This window comes from Manacus candei, unplaced genomic scaffold, assembly GCF_025592945.1.
Source record: "Manacus candei isolate 608988 ecotype Guabito, Panama unplaced genomic scaffold, ASM2559294v1 h1tg000117l, whole genome shotgun sequence".
NCBI classification, from domain to species: Eukaryota; Metazoa; Chordata; class Aves; order Passeriformes; family Pipridae; genus Manacus; species Manacus candei.
In genome coordinates, this window is record NW_026138165.1 from 805,774 (window position 1) to 824,733 (window position 18,960).

The following is an 18,960-nucleotide window of genomic DNA, read 5'->3' on the forward strand; positions in this document are numbered from 1 at the left end:
AGCTTTTCCAGAGAGGAGCCAGCTGCTGCTGAAGAACTCAGGTGCTGCATGTCTGTGTGCATCCCCTCTGCCCAAAGAACTGCAATCCATTCAAGTCCCTTCAAAGCTTCACTTCTGCTCCCCAATGAACACACTGAACACTGTTTTGTCCGTTTTCAGGATGGATAGGAAGCAACAGGCACCCCCAGGTTTCTCCCTGTGGGGACAGGCTTTCCATACCTCCGCGCCAGCCCTGTCCAGCTCCTCCTGCAAGCGCAGATTATCTTCCTCCAGGTGAGCCTCAGGGCTTCCAGGAACCACAAGAGCAGTCCTAAAGCATGCAAAATTTCATCGGAAACATGTCTGATCCTGCATCAGTTTTCCCCTGCTTGCTCCCAAAACAGCTCTTCCCCCCTTTCCTACAAGCTCCGGGAAAGCAAAGCCAAGTCCATGGAAGCATTGGAGAATTTCTCTTACAAGGGGCCTCCCTAAAGCAGCCTCAACTACCAGCTCAGGCCATGCTGTTCAGGGCTCCTTGCACTGCTCTTCAAAGTCCCCACAGATGTGGCTGCACAAACTCCCAGGGCAAGCCCTTTGACCCCCTGACCATCTCCATGGCAGGAAGTTTTCTCCTTCTGTGCACTAGGAGCCCCTCATGTCCCCTGGGACAGTGTTGGTTCTCTTTCCCCCAACGCTTCCCTTCAGAGCACTTAACACACCAACTCTGCCGTGCCTTAAACCCCCCTGGTCTGCAGAGCAGCCACGCTGCTGAGCTACTGGCAAGTTTCCCCGGGGCTCTGGCTCTGGGTGGGGAGAGGGCACCACAGACAAGACTTTCTTGCAGACCTCAGCGGGCAAAGGATGAGAGCCCCTGAGGTAGGAGAGCAGCCAAGGGCAGACCTGCATTTACCAGTCCCACGGGGAACTGCTTCCACGGGGCTGCTCCTTCTTTTTCCCAGCTCATTGCCACGCCCCTCGTCTGGGTCACACTTGCAGACTACCCAGAACACCCGGGTGCTGTTTTGACAAAGCCCTCACCTTTCCCCCTGGGCTTGAGCAGGCCTGTCAGCTGCTTTGTTCACAAGGCACTCCAGAATCTCCTCATGCTGTTGCAAGGCTGCAAGTTTGAAGGGGGTAAATCCCCACTAAAAGGAGAAAGAATCCCCATTAGAAAGACACAGACAAGCTCTGCAGCTGTTGGAAAGAGCAGCTTTAGCCCCGTGCCAAGGTTACCTGGTTCTGAGCATCACTGTTGGCATGATGCTCCAGTAACAGCCCTGCTACAGCTGTGTTTTTAGAGAGGACAGCCAGGTGAAGGGCAGTGTTGCCGTCAGCGTCTGCCAGATTGGGGTCGGCACCGTGTTCCAGCAGAACAGCAACACATTCTTCCTGCTCCTGCTGGACTGCCTGGCAACAACACACCAAAAGGGAAAGGCTTCCAACTTTTCATCCCCCTCTGTCACAACTCCCTCAGCTCCTGAGTGCTGCCATAGAAGACCATCTTCAAAGATCAGCTAACAGAGGCTGTGCCGTGCCCATGGCAATAGGTGTGTTTCTATGGCCCTGTAGTGGAAGGAATCCTGCCAGACACCTCCCCTTTAACACCTCAGCACTAAGCCCCACCTCCAAGCTCAGAAGGCATTGCACACACCTTCATCAGGGCCGTTCTCTTGAAGCTGTCAGCGAGGTTGGGCTGGCTGTTCTTCCTTAGCAGATATCTGACGACATCTGCATGGCCATTGGCCGAAGCCAGATGCAGAGGTGTCCTGAAAATTAAACAGACTCTCTTAACCCAGACAGACAAAGGATGAGCCCAAGCTGTGTCTGTACCCAACACCCTGGGGACCCTGCCCGGACTCTGCTCCTCCTGCTGCTGCTGCTGCTGCTGCTGCTGCAACCCTGCCCTGATGAGCCAGAGGGCAGAAGAGAACAGGTGAGGGCTGAGCAGCTGCAGAACAGCCCTGCAGAGAGAGCACGGCCAAGGGGCAGGTGGGCAACACGCGTTTGCAGCAGCGCTGGAGCCCGGGCGGCAGCTGCAAGCAGTGAAAAGCTCAAGAGTTCCCTGTCCCAGCTGACAGGGCAAATGTCACTTTTCAAGCCTTGTCCCTAAGAGAGGGCTGGCGAGGACTACTGCAGCTTGGCTCAGGAGCAGGCAAGGTGTGCCATCAGCGTGGCCCAGAACTCACCGCATCTCCTGGTCTGGCCTGTCGATGCCGACTACCTTGACGTACCAGCGCCAGCGCCTCAGCCAGCCCAGGTCACCGCGGGCGGCCGCGCGGTGCAGCCTGCCCAGCCCCTGCTCCCGGAGCTGGGAGGCGCTGCTGGAGCTGGTGGCAGCCCAGGGCTGCCCACTGGGGCTGCTGGAGGGCGACTGCCGTCGCTTCTTGCTCAGAAGCCACGGCATGGCCCTGCTTGGAGCTCCCAGCAGCAGGAAGGGCAAGAAGGCCCCGGCGGGCTGCCGGGAGCCAAGTGGGGATGAGGAATGGGACGGGGCGAGGTTTAGGGGGAGGGTGACAAAGGGGCGAGAATAAGGACGGGCACAGGGTATGAAGCACAAGGCAGACGAGGTCGCCCTGCGCAGTGGTCGTGGCCTGCAGCTGCCCAGACGGCGATGCAGGCGCGCAATGCTCCCCGAGCGGGATGTGCTGCTGCTCCCCGAGAGGCTACAGCAGCTCTGAGCGCCGGCTGCGGGCACCAACAAAGCCGTGCCCGACTGGCGCCTGTGGCGTCACAATGGCTGGTGGAAGGCTCAGCACGTCAGCGTGGGGTGTGACAGAGGCCACGGGGCAGGGTGGGGCCGGGCGGGACAGGGCAGGGCGGGGCAGGTGTGAGGGCGGCCCTGCTGGGCCTTGTGGCAAGGAGGCGGCCTGGGCCTTGTGAGGGCGGCCGGCGGGAGTGGGCACTGCCCCGCCTCAGGGCGCCCGGGGCAGGGCCCGGGACGCTCCCACCGGGCCGGAGGCTGCGGTAGGCGCTGGAGCAGCTCCCGCATCACCCGCTCTGGCTTTTTGCTTCAGCCTGGAGCCGGGCTGCCTCTGGACACACTGCCATCAATGAGGCTCAGGAGGAAGTGGGGCCACCACAGCTCTCAAGAAATGCCCACCCAGCGCTCCAAGCCTGCCAGGCCAGAGTTCCAGGACAATTCCCCAACTCCTTTGTCTTGTCCCTCTTGAAGAGCAGACACCTCACCCCCTCTCCCCCTCACAACTGCTCTCTCCTGCTGCTTTGCCAGATGCCAACAGTGAATTTCTGCTCTGCTCCTCCACCAGCCAACGGGCAGCACACAGCAGGGCAGGAAGAAACTTTCAAACACATCTTGTCCCACTTTGTCTCGATGACAACACCAACTGAAAGATCAGAGGTTCTGCACCAGCTTTCTCAGCGGAGGGACACTACAATGGACCACAAACAGGCTGAAGAAATTTCCCTTTTTCTTTATGGGCTACAAACTGATCTGCTTCCCACGGGATCAGGGATTTGCCTGTGTTTTAAGGCTACCAGGAGCTTACTCACTATCTTCTGCCCAGAACACAAAGAGGAGGGCTCGAAAGCACTGCAAGAGTCTGGCAACTGAGTAGTAGCAATAGCTCACCTGGAGGCCATGATCTTAACACCACTGTGCTTCAAGCCTTCCCAGAGGAAGGGCACACATTTGCCTGGCCTCTGGGACAGGCTGAAGATGCAGCTGTGAGCAGAGCTGAAGGGAGCAGAGGACAGCTCTGGCTCGGCCTTCAGGCCTGGCTTCTCTTTCGGCCTTGAAGATGTCTGCTGGACTGATTTGCACTCAGATGGAGGGCAGAGAGAGAAGTCTTAACTGCCAGCCCGGGAAGAAAGCCTGTCGCAGAGGCAAGCAGAGGGAAGAAGAGGGGACAGCCTTGGGATGGGGGAATGGGAGAAGCAAAGCCGGCAGGGGGAACAGAAGAAAACGAGGACACATCCTGGAGTCTTGATGGCGACTGCCGTTGGTTCTTGCGGAGGAGCCCCTCTATGCTGTGTGTGCTTTTGCACAGGCTGCACTGTGGGTATGGCCCTGCTCTGCTGGTGGCCACTGCTCACCCTCTGCACAGAATCACGGAAAGACTATCAGTCCCTGAAGAAGGGCCCTGGAATTCCCCCCACCTGGTGGATCTGTTTGGTGGAGGGTTCCTGGGTGGAATATGGGACAGACTAGATGGGACTGACAGGGTTTTGGTTTTTCCTGGGGCACCACCAGACAAACAAATCTCCAAGAGTCGGGTGAATTCCCCTTCCCCCGTTTCCCGGCACACACGGGAATCTGCTGAGGTTGGACAAGACCAAGGTGGTGCAGCCGGGTCAGGGCAACCCCCGGGATCGGTGCAGGCTGGGGGAGGAAGGGATGGAAGAACCTGCTGGGAGAGGGCTCTGGGGGTGCTGGTGGGTGACAAATGGGACACGAGCCAGCCCTCTGCCCAGAGCTGGAGGCAGCACTGCAGGGGGGGTCTCAGCTGAGCGGAGCAGAGGGGCAGAACCCCCCTCCCCTGCTGCCCACGCTGTGGGATGAGCCCAGGACACGGGGGGGTTGTGGGCTGTGAGCTCCCATTGCTGGCTCCCATCCTGCTTTTCATCCCCCACTATCCCCATGGCCTTGGATGCAGGGCTGCTCTCCATCCCTTCAGCCCCGAGCCTGGCCCTTGAGATCTGGGGGCATTTGGCACCCGCTGGCTCCTTTGATCCCCTTTCCCATCCCTCCCAGAGCCCAGGGAAGGACTGAGGGGCCTTGGCTGATTGTCCCTGACCCTCCCCTGCCCCGACACCAAGCTGTGCTCCTTGGGGACGGTGCTTGGACAGCCCCAGTCAGACCCTGTTTCCCGCTGTGCCCCCAAACTGTGCCAGCAGTGCCAGGGCCTGTCCCTGCCTGTGATCCCAGCACGGACACGCAGCAGGACTGTGACCAAGCTGCCAGAGCACTCAGGCCTTGCACCCACAGCAGGACTGGCAAGGGGAGTGTGGAGCTGCAAAGAGCAGCTGTGGAAAGAGCAGGAGCCCCTGGCCCTGGCCCTGCTGCTGGGCTGGGAATCTCTTCCCTCCTCCTCTGCACAAAGGCACTGCCCCTGCAGCTCCAGAGAAGGGCTGAGGAAGCATCTTGGACACACAGGTCACTGCAGGGCACTTGATTTTCTTGAAATACACAGGGATCGTGGCACCTCAGTGTGTCTGTACACAGCAATGGTAGGTACTGGTGTAGCAATGGAATGACTAATGACAGTCCTTTATGGAAAACAGTAACACAAGTGAAGAAAAAAAAGGAATGCAAATATAAAATACCCCAATACAACAACAACAAAATGGACAACAACAAAATGGCACAAAGCAGTCTGACATCCTGGATGCTGTGAAGAAGAAAAAAGGCACTTCATTGCTTCTGGAAAGCATCCAGTCATTTTCCTCCAGGCACCCTTGAGGTCCTGGTTCCTCCTGGGGGGGTTCAGTGCTGGAGGCACCACCGAGTCCAGAACTGACCTCAGCAGTTCCAGCAGCGGGGAGGAGATGGAGGGGGGCTTCAGGTGGGCAAACCTGACAGTGCTGACAAACAGGGAGACCACAGCCAGGGGAGGGAGGCCCGTGGAAAAGGCTCTAAAAAACCCTCCCCGAAGTTCACTCCCTCTGCTCTCTGCACTTTGGGGTTCTGGGGGTCCCCCCGTTCAGGCTGTTGCAGGTCCCTCGTGTTTTGGGGGCCCCCTCTCCGGGTTCTGCCTTTTCCGGGCTGCTGGAGATGCCGGGAATCCCAGGGGTCCCCCCTCTCGGAGCCCCCTCTTCCAGGGGCCGGGGGTCCCCGGCCCCCCCACCCCTCTGGGCTCCCCCTCTCCGCGCTTCCCCTCCCGCCCCCCCAGGCTGCCGGGGGTCCCCCAGCTCCGCTGTCGCCCCTCTCTGCTCTCCCCACTCCGGGGGCCCTAAAAAAGGGGCTCGTCGCGTCCCCCCCCGCCGGCACCGGGCTGACAATGGGGGCGGCGGGGCCTGACCCCGCAACACCGACCCCCACCGCGGGGGGTCCCCGCATCCCCCCGGCCACCTCCCGCCTCTGCCGGGAACCCACCCCGGGATCCCCCCCAACAAAACACCAACGGACCCACCAGTAAGGGAAGCCCTGCAAGTGCCTCGACTGCGGGAAGAGCTTCATCTGCTGCTCCAACTCCATCACCTGTCGGAGGACTCACCTTGGGAACAGGTGACCCACATTCCCAGTGACCCACCTTGGGAACAGGTTTGGTGACCCACATTCCCAGTGACCCACATTGGGAACAGGTGACCCACATTCCCAGTGACCCACCTTGGGAACAGGCTTGGTGACCCACATTCCCAGTGACCTACCTTGGGAACATGTTTGGTGACCCACATTCCCAGTGACCCACTTTGGAAACGGGCTTGGTGACCCACATTCCCAGTGACCCACATTGGGGAGCCCCCTGGCTGGTGGACTGTGGCAGGATAGTCCCATGTGTGATTTGTGTGGGCACGGACCCAGTTACACACAGGGCATGCGGCTGAATCAAATTTATTAAGAACAGCATGAGCTGATACAGACAGTCCAAACTGTGACACGTCATGACGTGACCTCTCAGCCAGTGACATTCGAGCACTCCCTTGTGCATGTGCAGCAGAGCACCGAAGGAACTACAAGTCCCAGAATGCCTTGTGGCACTTCCTGTAATATAAATCACTACATTTCCCCTTTATTATAATTAGAACGAGTTACAGAACAATTTTTAAACCTTTTTCCTAAACATTTCTTAACATAAACAAACTTTTCTTAAACATTTATAAAAACCAGGGCCTAATGCAGTAAGGCCTTTATTAAAACTGGTCACAACCTTATTAACTGTGTCACTTTCAATTATTCAGGGTTTGTAAATGTGGTTTGTGTAAGACGTTTTATCTGAGGGCATTTGTGTAACTGGGAGAGAAGCATCAATTTTATCTCAAAGGGAAGTGTGTCAGGTTATGGGTGTTGTGTTCAATTGTATTTGCTGGGGTTGAGGTAGTGTTATTGTAGGACTGTATTTTATTTAAGGCATCTCTGTGTGCAAGTTTGGAGTTGGCTTCCTGCCAAATCTCCGAAACTCGACAACAGGGTCTCCTTCCCAGAGAGGGAAGGAAAAAAAAATGAAAAACCAGGCAGCCAAAGTTCTAGCCAAAATATATATATATTATGTATAAAACAGAGATATACAATGAGAATTATATATATGAATCTATGACCCCAAATAGCTTCCCGAAGTCGAAGGGAAGAGGGGGGAAGGGAGAAGGGAAAAGGATAAAATAGGGTGAAAAGGGGCAAATAATAAAACAGATCTACACAATCTAAAAACCCAGCAAAGCTGAAGAATTGGCAAGAGCTCACCACTTCCCTTGAAAGAAAGCAGTACGTCTGGACACGGCCCAGCACTCCCCCCTCACGCGTGGCCGATAACAGCAGTTACTGTAGGCCTCAGCTCCAGATAAGCCAGGCCCAGACAGGGACCACCGTTCTCCAACCTCGCCGGAAGAGAAGAGAGGGAACTCTCTTATCAATACCTTATTTATACCCTAGGTTACGTAAAGGAATAGCATGGAATACTTCCTTGGTCACCTTCCCAGTTCCTTCCTGGTTACAAACTGGTTTCCAGGAAGGCCTAGACTGAAACCATCACATTCTGGCATAAAGTGGGTTTGAATTCACTCTCATACGTACGTCCACACTACGTTCCTCATTCATACGTAGGTGGCCACTTCTCAGTCTCTCCTCACACATGCACACTTAAGCCTTTTATTATGTCTCTGTATTTCAGTCACGTAGTTCAGGTCTGGTAGTGGTCATTAGTTATGTGTTTCTTCGATTCCAGTTTCTTCATCTGTCACTTCTGTTGATTGCTCTTGCTCTGAAGAAGGGCTAATATAAGGCCTGACACATCTGGAAGGAATCCATTGTAATTTACCTGTGGATACACAGGCATCTCCCCTCCCCCACGTTACGAGGTCCACTGGTCCTGACCATTGCCCTGATATTAAATATTTATCATGACTGGTGGTTTGGGAGAGGAAAGTACCTGAGATTCGTGTTGATGTTGGTACCTGCCGTGATCTGTGTCATCACAGTTTAAGAAATTTAGGACATATGACACTTTCCACAGGTGTTCCTGGGACTATAGATAGATTCCCCCCTTTTTTGTTTTTGCAGCATTCCCTTCAATGTCCAGTGTGCTCTCTCCACCATAGCTTGTCCCGTGGGTGAATGTGGTCTGCCTGTGGAATGAAATATCCCCCAATCCATGAGAAATGTTTTGACCTTTGAGGAACAATAGGCAGGAGCATTGTCTGTCTTTGTGGTTTTTGGAATTCCCAAAGTTGCAAAGCAACTAAGCCAGTGTCGGAAAACATCCCTTGCCTTTTCCCCAGGGTGTGCAGTGGCATTTATGTGTTTGGAATGTGTGTCTGCTGTGACATGGACATACTTTAGCTGACCAAGTTCAGCTCTGTGAGTAACGTCCGTTTGCCAAATTCCATTGGCTGTTGTGCCTCGGGGATCAACCCCTTCCTCAGATGGCACTGGGGCAATTTGCTGCCAGTCAGGACATGACATGCTGATACCTCGAGCTTGATTCACTGTGAGTTGGAACTGCCTCTTTAACGAGCGTGCATTTTGCTCAAAGAATAGGTGGGAGAGTTTGGCCTGCTCGAGAGTTTTGGGAACTGCAGCAACCACAGCAGCAGCATCTGCTCTTTGATTGCCCTCTGCTCTGGGCCCTGGCAGTTCTGTGTGGGAGCGGGCATGCATTATGTAAAAGTCAAATTTTCTGTGGTTGACAAGGGACCATATAGTACGTATCTCTGTGAACAAATAAGGATTAGTGACATCTCAAAGGAAAGAGGCCTCGAGACGTGAAACCAACCCCGCAGCATAACACGAATCAGTAATGATATTCAGTGGCTGCTCACAAAACAACTCAAAGGCTATGCAGATAGCAGCAAGCTCTAAAACCTGGACAGAGCCTTGGTCTATGGTCTGTACTTGATTGTCCCAGTGTCCTGTGACAGGATTTATCCATGTCACTGCGGCCTTTTTTGACGTCCAGACGTGTCAGTAAAAACAGTGATGCCTGATACGGGTTATGGCCGGCAGCGACACGTGGCCATTAGAGGTAGATTCCCCATTTGTGCCCAGAGTCTGTGCTTTGGGAAGTGAATGGAAATGTCACCACTGTAGCCTGCCAACGCAGCCTGAAATCCAGCGTCCTCTGCGAGAAGCCAGTCCAAGTTGTCTTTGGTTGCTGGAATGTAGATGGTTTCGGGGTCTCGTCCATCCATCTCCTGCAGACGTCCTCTACCTTTAACAACAAGCTTAGCAAACATGGTATTAATAGTCCAGAAAGTCTTAGGTGGAGAGTGGGGCAGAAACAACCATTCCAGAATCCTCAGGGGGCCAGACTCTGTCTGATCCCCCTGGAAAAGGACGGCAAACAGTTGAAACTTGCTGGGCAAGGCAAATGTGTAGATCAGGGTGTCATCGTCCACCTTGCCTGTTTTCAATAGCCTGAGAGCATATTTTAGAGCCTGTTTTGCTTCTGTGGTTAGGGACCGAGTAGGGGTTAAAGTTGGGTCACCTTTAAGTAATTCAAAAAGGGGGTGCAGTTCCTCCGTTGGGATGCCCAGAATAGGCTGAAGCCAGTTAATGGCTCCTAATAGTCACTGTAAATCATTTAGTGTCAAAGTGTCTGTCACCTTAAGAGTCCATGGCTGTGGTACGATCTCCTGCTGCGTGATCTTCCACCCGAGGTGGGCCCAGGGTTGAGTTGGTTGGATCTTTTCTGGAGCGACCTGCAACCCTGCTCCTCGAACAGCATTAGTTAAGGCAGTCAAAATAGATTGGAATTCAGTCTCTTGGGCAGCAGCCACCGAAGTGTCTCCATGTAGTGGTAAATGTGGGCTGAAGGGTAGAGCTCCCGGACAGGGTGTATGGCATTAGCTACCACTGTCTGGCAAACAGTCGGACTGTTACGCACGCCTTGAGGCAAAACAACCCAGTGGTACCTCTGCACGGGCTCCGTGTGATTGAAGGCCGGAATTGAGAAGGTGAAGGGAGGAGCATCATCTGGATGTAGAAGGAGAGTAAAAGAACAGTCCTTCAGGTCAATTCCTGTCAGTGGCCACCCTGCAGGAAGCGTGGCAGGTGAGGGAAGTCCTGGTTGCAACGTTCCCATTGGCTCAATGACTGTATTAACCGCCCTGAGATCATGGAACATGCGCCACTTGCCACTCTTCTTAGGGATGCAGAACACAGGGGTGCTCCATGGGCCAGAAGTTGGTCCTATACGCCCAGCATCCAGCTGTTCCTGCACCAGGTCTCGCAGGTGAACTGGCCATTCCCTCTTTAGGGGCCATTGATCGACCCAGATGGGGTCGTCTGTTTTCCAATTAATTTGGTAAGTCCATGGAACAGCTCATCAGTGACCCTCACTGAGAAACCTGAGTGTTCTTTGTCGTAATCTGCACAGTGGTACCGACCGGACCCAAGACATCTCCCCCACAAGGTACACGGAATAGGAGCTGTGAAAGGAGCAATTCTGAAGGTCTGTCCCTCTGGCCCCAGTACCGTGCACAGATGTGCGCTTTGTCTAGGCCTCTGCATACCTCCTACCCCCAAAATGGTCGAAGTAGGGAAGATTGTGGGCCAATCAGAAGGCCATTCTGTGTCTTTTCCAATAGAACCGTCAGCACCAGTGTCTACCAAGCCTTTAAACCTGTGCCATCTGTGACAAGTCAGCATAGGCTGAGAAGCAGGGACAGTCTTTGCCTAAAATATTTGTGGCTCACCTGTGCTCCCAAAAGCCCCGGAGCCTCTCTTTCCCTTCCCAGAGGCTGAGGCGCTGTAAAAAGGGATTAGCTGAGCAAGCTGCTGCCCTTCAGGGATATAGCAGGGTGGTACAGGTGTCTGGGGAACGGGGGCCCCAGCCCTACAAATGTGGGGAATGCAAGAAAAGCTTCACATACAGTTCTCAGTTCGTCACCCACCAGTGTGTGCACACAGGGGAGAAGCCCTACGAGTGTGGGGAGTGTGGGAAGAGGTTTTGGAGCAGCTCACATCTTCTCCAGCACCAGCGGATGCACATGGGGGAGAGGCCCTTCCACTGCACTGACTGAAGGGGATCTCGTATGCAGAGACCCCCAGGAGCCCCCTGAGCCTCTCTGCTCATGGCAGGGGTGCGGCCAGAGAGGCACCGGGTGTGCAGGGGCTGGAGAAGGAGGGGAAAGGGACACGGGAATGCAGGCATGGAGATGGGAACACACCCATGGAGATGGGAACACACCCATGGAGATGGGAACACACACACAGAGATGGGAACACACATGGAGATGGGAACACACACATGGAGATGGGAACACACACATGGAGATGGGAACACACACACAAGATCAAGCAGAGTAGCTTTGCTGAAGGGATTTATTGATCATTCAAGGAAAATGCTCCAGGGCTCTGAGGGAAATCAGGGGCTTCTTCCAGGGATGATCATCTCCTCATGCCACTGGAGGGGGACAGGGCATGGGTGTCACCACCAGTCCTGAAAGACAGAGCCCAAAACGTCACCCCCAAAGTCCACTGCAACACGAGAGGGGCCTTGTCCTGACCCCTCTCCCTGCAGGCACTGCTCACCTCAGCCATCCAGGGATGCAGCCACGCGTTTCTCACCAACAAGACCCACCACCTTCTCCACCACAGGGGCTGGGGACAAAGACAGGCTCAGAGACACACTGGGTGCAGTGGAATGTACTGGGAGCCAGGGAAAAGAAATCGGATCACTGGAGAAGGTGCACTGGGGTATACTGGGGCAGACTGGGATGGCTAAGGAGTGTCATGGCCATGTGAGGGGAGGACCCGACTCAGGCAGAACTCCTGGTACCCACCTGAGCCGTCTTCAGGATCCCAACGTCCACTAAATGCAGGTGGAGAGAGACCAGGAGTCCTGGCTGGTCACTGGGATGTCCCCAGAGCCAGTGAGGGATGGGGGGACCAAAGTGTCTCCCAGTTCCCAGACTGGATGCCCTCCAGTCCCCCCGGTTCACTCACCTCTCGCAGATCATTTTGGGTTCTTGCCAAGAGTGCCTGGACAAGGAGAGCAAAGGGTTGCTCAGGATTGGTCCCTGTGGGGCTGGGGGAGGGACACGGGTGTCCCCAGCCCCCCCAGCCCAGGACTGCCTCGGTCTGAGGGGGAAAATCCCTTCTGCTCCCCCCGCTCCCACTGCACCCAGTTTCACCTCCAACCCCTGTGCCTGCAGGGCCCAGGGTGGGGATGGAGACAAGGAGAGCCAGGGGAATTCAGGGCCTGCAGGGAGGGTGGGGGGAGGTTGGGGGGGACCCAAAGATGCTGAACTGGGGGGAACTGGGGAGCCCACGGGACTGGGATTGGGGTGTTGAAGGGGCCCTGTGAGGGATGCAGGGGAGGGGAAAGGAATTCAAGTGTAGGGACATGGGGACTGCAAGGGAGAGGCTTGGTGGGGACTGGAGGAGGAGGATGGAGGAGGGCACTGGGAGATGGTTGGGAGTGGAGAGGGAGGCAAGGAATGGTCTTGGGAGGTACCAGGGCAGTGGCCTGGGTGAAAGGCAAAGGTCTGAGGGGAAGGATGGAAAGAAAAGCTTTGGGAATGATCAATGGGAGGATGTTTGGGGACCCTGGGTAGGACACAGAGCAGATGCTGGGGAGGTGATGCCTGAGGGGACCAAAAAGGATGGGATTGGGAGGCCCAAGGGGTGGGATTTGGGAGCACCATTAAAAGAAACAGGTGGGGGCCCTCCCAGCAATTGACAGTGGACCTCCCTTGTCAGGGATGGCTGAATGGCTTCCTGCCGTTGCATCTTTCATTTCTTATCAAAAATCACCCAAATAGTTTTCAAACAGTGCCTGCCAGTGGAGCTTGAAGGCACTCGTTCCATCAAAGCCATACCTGTAATTCAGAGGCATAAATAGAGAATGTAGATTTGTCTCTTAAGGTGCTGTCTCAGTTCTACTAGATGTCAATTAGTATCATGTAAAACATGATCATTAAAATTAAAAACTCTTACCCTTCTATTTCCCTTTGAAAAATAATTCTGCTGTTAAAACACTCACTTCTGTTTGATTGTTTAAAATCAAAATGAATGTGTGTAATAGTGAGCACAGACAGGGCTCCCTCACAGAGAAGCCCATGAAGTATGGACTGGATGAGCAGACAGCAGGCTGGTTGAAATCTGCTGGCCAGGGTGGTGATCAGGAGTGTAACATCCAGCTGGAGGCCAGTGATCAGCAATTCCTGGTGAACATCTCCATTGATGATCTGGATGATGGGATATAGTGCTCAAGTTTAATGGAGTTGATGAGTTTACATTCCGACTGCAAGGAACATGTTTTCACATCTGAAGCAGGGGATGGGAAACCAGAGACTCACTGTGAACACCAAATGATTTCCAGAGCCTTTCCAGAGCATTTCATTCAAATCTGGGAATTTTGGCTTAAAAAATCACGGTGCTCCTCCATTACTCTGGAAAGGGGATCCTGGTCTGTCGGGAGTGAGGACATTGCTGAATCTGAAAGCTGGAGAAGACAACAAGAAATGTGTGACCCTCCAGAGGATGAAAGCCCTGGATGAAGTTGTCAAGAAGTTCAGACCCAAAGCCTTTCAAGTTTTACAGTTGTGTCTTAACATTTCTTGTAGTTTTTCCCTTGCTGTCCCCTGAAATTGTTTGATGAAAAATCCCCTTGATGTCTGTATCCTTAGACCCCGCTCCCCGATTGGCCAAAGTTTGCTGCATTGCAGTATTTCCTTTTTTGGCCACCCTTTCCCTAAAATGGATAAACCCTACCCCCTTTTTCCCTTATCTAGTTACACTTTGCATGCTGGGGTCCCATCTGGGGTGCCAAGAAGAGCTGTGCTTTGGTACCAATTACCTCTGAAGCTGCTCCTATGCCTTCATAGGCTGCTAAGATTTCCTTCTCCACAGGGGTGGAATTGGCCTCAGAACCTCTGTAGCTTCGGCTCCAGAAACCCAGTGGTCGCCCTCACGTCTCACCAGGCACCTTTGGCCAGAGGCTCCAGGAGGGACCTTTATCTCCAGCTGCAGAGTAGAGCACATTCTTTACATCTGGTCCTGTCCTGACTGCTCCAAGAGCCACGGCATGTGCAATCTCTTGCTTGATCTGCCTGAAAGCTTGTTGTTGTTCAGGACCCCACTGGAAATTGTTCTTTTTACGGGTCACAAAGGAAAGAGGGCTCACCATCTGGCTGTACTCTGGGATGTGCATCCTCCAGAAGCCAATGGCTCCCAGAAAAGCTTGGGTTTCTTTCTTGTTTGTGGGTGGAGCCATTGCTACAATCTTGTGGATGACGTCTGTTGGTATCTGGTGTCGTCCATTTGCCATTTCAGCCCTAGGAACTGGATCTCTTGGGCAGGGCCCTTGACCTTACTCTTCTTGATGGCAAAACCAGCCCTGAGGAGAATCTGGATGATCTTCTGTCCTTTCTCGAAAACTTCTTCTGCTGTGTCCCCCCACACAATGATGTCATGGATGTACTGGATGTATGGATGGGGGTCACAGCATCTCGGTTCCTCCGATACTGTTGCCTGTGTACAGTTGTCGTGGCCCTTGGCACTTCTTGTCCCCAAAGCTCCAGCGATTCCTTTCGTACAACAAGGGGACCAATACAGCACCACCTCTCCAATTTTAAGTAGCATTTTCGCTGCCTTCACCACTAGGATCATTGTCACTGAGCAATGGAGGGATGGGTTAGAGCTGATCTTGGAGTCTTTGCTACCAAACCTTGAAGGCCACCATTAAGGAAACTGGCTACTAGGTCGTGGATGTCCAAATTAAGGAAAGGAAGCAATTTGTTCCATCCATCTGAACAGTCCCTTACAGGATGTCCTAGGACAGGCACAAAAACAGCAAGAATCAGGAAAAAAATTAGTAAAAAGACCATTGTTATTATTTTTCTTTCTCCTTGTTCCTAAACAAAGCTATGTTTAGATAAACAAAATCCTTCTTGGCAGCTCTCCCAGGAGTGTCCCAAAACAATGGTGGATGTTTACAAACAAACCTGCTCTTGGCAGCTTTCCCAGACAACGTTCCCACAACAAAACCAAAGGAACCAAAACAATCCCACTTCTGACACCAAAACCATCTGTAGCCAGTTGTGTTGCAAAGCAGTTTAAATTTAGTAGTAGAATGGCTAAGGCTTAAGTAAAAGGGTAGGCCTAGAAAGCAACACATTACAGTAGTGAGTTAAGCAGCAGCCTTGTTCGTGGGAATAGAATGTACTGAAGAAGTAGAAACAATAATCAAAAGATGTAGTCAAGCATGTACGTAACGATTTGTACCTTAGATGTGGTAAGGGTCTGTTAAACAGTTTCTAGGGGGGTAGGACAACTTAAGCAGATTTATGATTAAAGTAGATGATTGTTAATTGTTATAAACTACTGCACCTGGGTTGCTATAGAAACTGTAATTGTTTTAGCCGTGAGAATACATGTAAACTTGTTTGTGTATAAAAGTTGAACTGAGAACGAGGGTCGTCGGAATCCTGACTTGGGGCGTTAGCCCGCAGGTTCCCGGGGCCCCGAATAAAGCACCCATAAACCGGCACTCTGTTGGTTTGTGTCTTTGTTTACGGGCAACAGTTGGAGTTGGCTTCCTGCCAAACCCCACAGACTACAGAAGATTACTACGTGTAAATTTAGGGTAGAACTTAGGTGGGAGGTTCCTGTGCCACAGTGCTCTTGCCCACAGTTTCTCTTGGGAAAGAATGGAGTTCCACAGCTCATTGCTTCCATTTCAATCTTTTTTGACCACTCTGGAAAATCTGGACAAACCTGATGAGCAGAAGTCTTGGGCTTTACCACAGGTGTCTGGGTGGTGTTCTGAGAGCCAGACTTCTGCTCAGCCCAAACTGATGCCAAGATGTCCCAGGCCAGGTGAATCCTGAAGTGGACTTGCAGCCAGAAGTCCGCTGACAGCGCTGCTTGGGACTGCAGATCTGCTTCTGTGGCGCTCCAAAAAGAGCTTGGTGTTGGCCACTGCAAGTCTCTCAGTAGCTCTGAAACATTCACAAGCACACACAGAGTCATCTTTGGCAGGAAGGCTTTTGCAAAGTTACCCTCCACAGCCTTGGCTACTACTCGACTTCTAAAAGCCAAGGGCATGAAGAGCGTCCAAAACCAGCACATCCTTTGATCTGAGCTTGTTCACAGGGCCTGTTTCTAAGAAATCACACCAAGTGCAAGGAGTAGGCAGTGTCACCTCCAGAAGAACTCTGGCCTACCCTGGCCTTCTCAAGGAAAGCTCAACCCTCAGACCCGCTGCCAAAACAGAAGCCAAGAAAGAGCCGCCTTATTTTGGATTCACAGAATCCAACTCACTTCTCCCAGAGGCCTCTCCTTATTCAAACAGGAAAGGGCACAAGATTCATCTTTTCTGTCACCCACGGGATGAGGAGAGTAGAGACTGGCAGAAAGACTGCCTGCTAAAACAACCTCAACTTGAAAAGACACCAATAATGCCATAGTGGTGGTGCTGTGGGGTTAATGCTGGAACTCTAAAGAGAAAGGAAGACAGGTCTGAGGAAGGGAAGGGTCTGAAGGAACGTTCCCCACAAAGATGCCACGTTCTGCTTTCACACCTGACGCTGGCCAGATGTAGAAAAGGGATTTCCAAGGAAAACGCAGGAGGAAAAAGGAGTCTGTTCTTACCAGTCCAAAAAAGCATGGACTTACCTTTCCAGTCTCTTGGTGAGGCTTTTTCTTCTTTGGGCTTCCACCAGATACAGTTCTTTATACTTGTCCACTTCTGCCTGGGTGGATTCCTTTTGAAAAGGTCTTTCTGCTTGGTTGCTTTTTGTCCTTCCCAGTGCACGTTCAAGATCTCTAATTCTGTCTTCCAGTTGCTTTTTCAGTGACTCCACATGACTGGTTCTGATTTCTTCTAAGGTGTCCTGGTGGGCTGCCTGTGCCTGAAGGAGACAGTGCACCTTCAACCACCACAAGAAAAAGAGAGCTCTGCCCAGCACAAAATTGCACACACCCACTTTCAAGGGCCCAGCCTTACTCAGAGAGGTGGCTCTGCCTCCTCACTCCCAGCAGCAACCAAGGCAGAACCCAGGAGCTGCCAGGGCAAACAATTCTTTTCATTGGGAAAGAAGCCCAAATGAGCACTCTGCTTCAAAGCTACTAATGAAGAGACACTGGGTCTGTAGGACAGGGCATGTCCAAAGGGATTCTTCAAAGACAAGAAGAGTTTCCACCTCCACCTCCACCCCCTCCCTCCCATCCCTGGAATTTCAGTGACTCCTTTTCTGAGCACTTTCACCCCCTACAAGGACAAAGCAGCACCTGTAGGTCTGGCCATGACAGCTGGAAATTGCCAAACCCATTCAAGGATGAGCAGTGAGAAGCAGAGCAGTGCACAGAGATCCCCCCAAGCACTGCAAAGTGGGAATCTGCCTTGGGCAGCCTTTGCATTCAGGGACCTGCCGGCACATTCCACACCCATGACAGCACTCCTGCCCAACCAGATTGCCTTCTGCCACTGCCTTCAGCAAAGACAGAAGCTAACCCACAGAATACAGGAGCAAAAGAAAAAGACCAAACACCATGGCCACAAGAGAAGTTTAGGAAGTGCCTGTGGACACTGGGGAGAAATTCACTTACTTGCAAAAACTCATTGACTTCTTGGAGTTTTTGTCTTATTTCCTGGTCTGCTTGTTCTTCCACCTCTCTTTTACACTGTTCGAGTTGGCTGCGATCCACCACGTTGGTCTCCAAATGATGGTGGAGTTTTGCCAGCTCTTCTTGCAGCTGGCATTTGTCCATGGCCAGGTTCTTGCACTCCCCACGCAGGGTAGACAGCTCTTCTTGCAAAGCCTGATTTTTGGCCTCCAGCTGCGTGCACTGTTCACGTTCCCTGTCCAACTGCTGGGAAAGTTCAGCAACCTGCAGACAGAAAATAAAAAAAGGAGCTCAGCGTGGTGTAAAGGCAGTGAATTCTGGGAAAATCCAAAACTGGCTGCCCAGGGAGACTTTATTCATCATCTGTTGGCTCAGGACTAGACACAAAGTGCAACCAGGCTTTTCTTTTCCAGCAAGAACAGCTTTCCCATCATTTGCCATAGGATTCCTCAGCTTCCCAGCCTTTTGGAGTTCCTCATGCAAAAATGCTCCACGCTTCTGGACTCCAAAGGAATCACTGCAAAGGCAGGAAGCCATTCTACAGGGATGCCTTCAAACCCAGGCGTGACTCTGACAGACGCCGCTTTAGCAACGGATCCGAGTGACGAGCGGAGAAGGGATGAGAGGTTCTGTGCCACTGCTGCACAGGCAGAGCAGCCTCAAAAGCACTGCTGGGAACAGCCCTTCTGGCTCCCCACCACAGGATGGGCTGAAACAGCTCCCCGTGAGCAAGAAGGGACAGATTTTCCCCTGGGAGGCCCCTGTCCTCCTTGGGCCCTGGGCAGCAACAACACTGTGCAGAAAAGCAAAGCCTCAAGTGCCTCCTGCTCAGCTCGTGCCTGAGACAGGGCTCAGGGGCTGATGGTGCCCTGCCAGTGACAGTGCTGTTCCTCCCCTCTCTGCCAGGGCAGCAATTCATCTGTCACACCCAGAGGACGCTGTCACAGCCTCCCTCCAGCTGCAGCCAGGCCTCAGCTGGGCCCCACTGCTCTCAGCCCATGGACGTGATGTCCTGCCAGGACGGCAGACCTGCCCATCCCTAGGGCCCAGTCGAGGGATCTGCACTCTTGGCTGACCCCGCTCACTGTCAGGGGGCCTGTTCTGCTCTTCTTGCTCAGGGCCTGTGGGACGGCTCCCTGGCCCGGGAGCTCACGCACCCTGCCAGGCTGGCTGCCACTCCTGGCTTGCCCCTCCTCTGCAGGACAGCCTGGCCTCCATCAGCCCTTACACCTACTGCTTTGCCCTCAACATTTGCATCTTTCCCCAGAAGGAGAACTACCTCTGGATTAGTTCGAGTC

The 18,960-nt window shown here is 53.1% G+C and overlaps 1 protein-coding gene across 1 annotated transcript in view; it reads right to left on the bottom strand.

Annotated features, from left to right (window-relative positions):
* The window catches only part of LOC127461966 (ankyrin repeat domain-containing protein 26-like), a 55,333-nt gene that overhangs the window by 30,096 nt on the left and 6,277 nt on the right, over nucleotides 1–18,960 (bottom strand). Inside the window, exons 4-5 of the mRNA XM_051770219.1 lie at nucleotides 1,018–1,124; nucleotides 220–310 (exon numbers count right to left, since the gene is read on the bottom strand). Coding sequence (XP_051626179.1) covers nucleotides 220–310; nucleotides 1,018–1,124 — 198 coding nt within the window. The remainder of the gene's footprint in view (nucleotides 1–219; nucleotides 311–1,017; nucleotides 1,125–18,960) is intronic.